The 1,223-nt window shown below is 31.4% G+C and overlaps 1 protein-coding gene across 1 annotated transcript in view; it reads right to left on the reverse strand.

Moving 5' to 3' along the window:
* The window catches only part of LOC119586366 (probable methylcrotonoyl-CoA carboxylase beta chain, mitochondrial), a gene marked incomplete in the record, with an annotated part of 10,956 nt that overhangs the window by 1,313 nt on the left and 8,420 nt on the right, over positions 1–1,223 (reverse strand). Inside the window, 2 exon segments of the mRNA XM_037935078.1 lie at positions 1–935; positions 1,045–1,161. Of these exon segments, the coding sequence (XP_037791006.1) occupies positions 852–935; positions 1,045–1,161 (201 nt within the window).

Consider the following 1,223-nt stretch of genomic DNA (forward strand, 5'->3'; position numbering starts at 1 on the left):
AGGCACAGCAAAAACAAAGATTAATAAAATGTAATCATCTACCTGAGATCTTAGAAGCTAACACTTCCAGTTTCATCACAATGACAAAGTCGCTAAACTGTTTTTATAAAATCTATATGAATATCTAATAGACACCAACATTTAAAAAAATACTGATAGAAATACAGACATTATGTTGCCTAAAATTATCTTTCAATTTAATGCAGAACATGCTTCTACCAACGACTTTTGAATGGATGGAATAATTAACTTTTTTCATGAAATGGAACAATATCCTGTTTTGAAATGCTCATTACTAATCATAAACACAGACAAAATGAAATGATGTATATTCAGCACAATATGTTATAGCTATATTTCTCTTCAAAATATAAATATTTCATCAATTCTTAAGAACATATCTGGACTAACGAGAAAATCAGTTCCTCTGTGAAATAGTTTTTTACAATTTATTAATTTATCTTGCATATAATAATAGGCTATGCCATTCAATTTCATCTTGTATGAAGCAATGAAAAAATAGGAGTTGGAATACTTAAAATTAGTCCTGTTATTAAATTATTTCTTAAATGTACAATGTAAACCATAATATTCTGTCCTTTTCCAGCTCCTAAAAGAAACATATTTTCATGGCTCTCCTCTTACCATATACATGAAAATCTTTTAACCCTTTCTTTGATTTCAGCTTGACTGTGGATGGTGTGTAGACTAAACACATAAGCAAAGCGTTGAGTAATGCCAACCGTCTTATAACACATGCATAGTCTCTGTGCTAAAAAAATAAGTAACTAGCAAGGAAATTTATTGACATAAATTCTTTGAGAAGAAAGGAGACTACAATCACAATTTTCTTATAATCTAAATACTGGAAAATCTTTGGAGTTGTTGATCATCTTCTCCTGCTGACAGCAAATTCGTAAACACTTGGCCACAACCTGTGAAAAAATATGAAAACGATTAAATTTACACTTCTTAAACTTTCCAGAAAAAAAGGAAAAAGGGTATTATATACTTTCACACTGAAAAAAAGTCTGTATCACTGACCTGCCTTGTCTCTGCAGGAACAATTATACCATCAATGACTGAACGAGATGCTTGGTGAAAGGCACTGCCCATTGGGAAATTGAAGGCTGAGAGAGGTTTCCTTTTCTTTGATGACTCCTGAAATAAAGTGTTGTCATCACCGATGCATATATTACTTTCTCTGTTCCAAGACATATCAC

The sequence above is a fragment of the Penaeus monodon genome, chromosome 21 (assembly GCF_015228065.2).
Source record: "Penaeus monodon isolate SGIC_2016 chromosome 21, NSTDA_Pmon_1, whole genome shotgun sequence".
NCBI lineage: Eukaryota > Metazoa > Arthropoda > Malacostraca > Decapoda > Penaeidae > Penaeus > Penaeus monodon.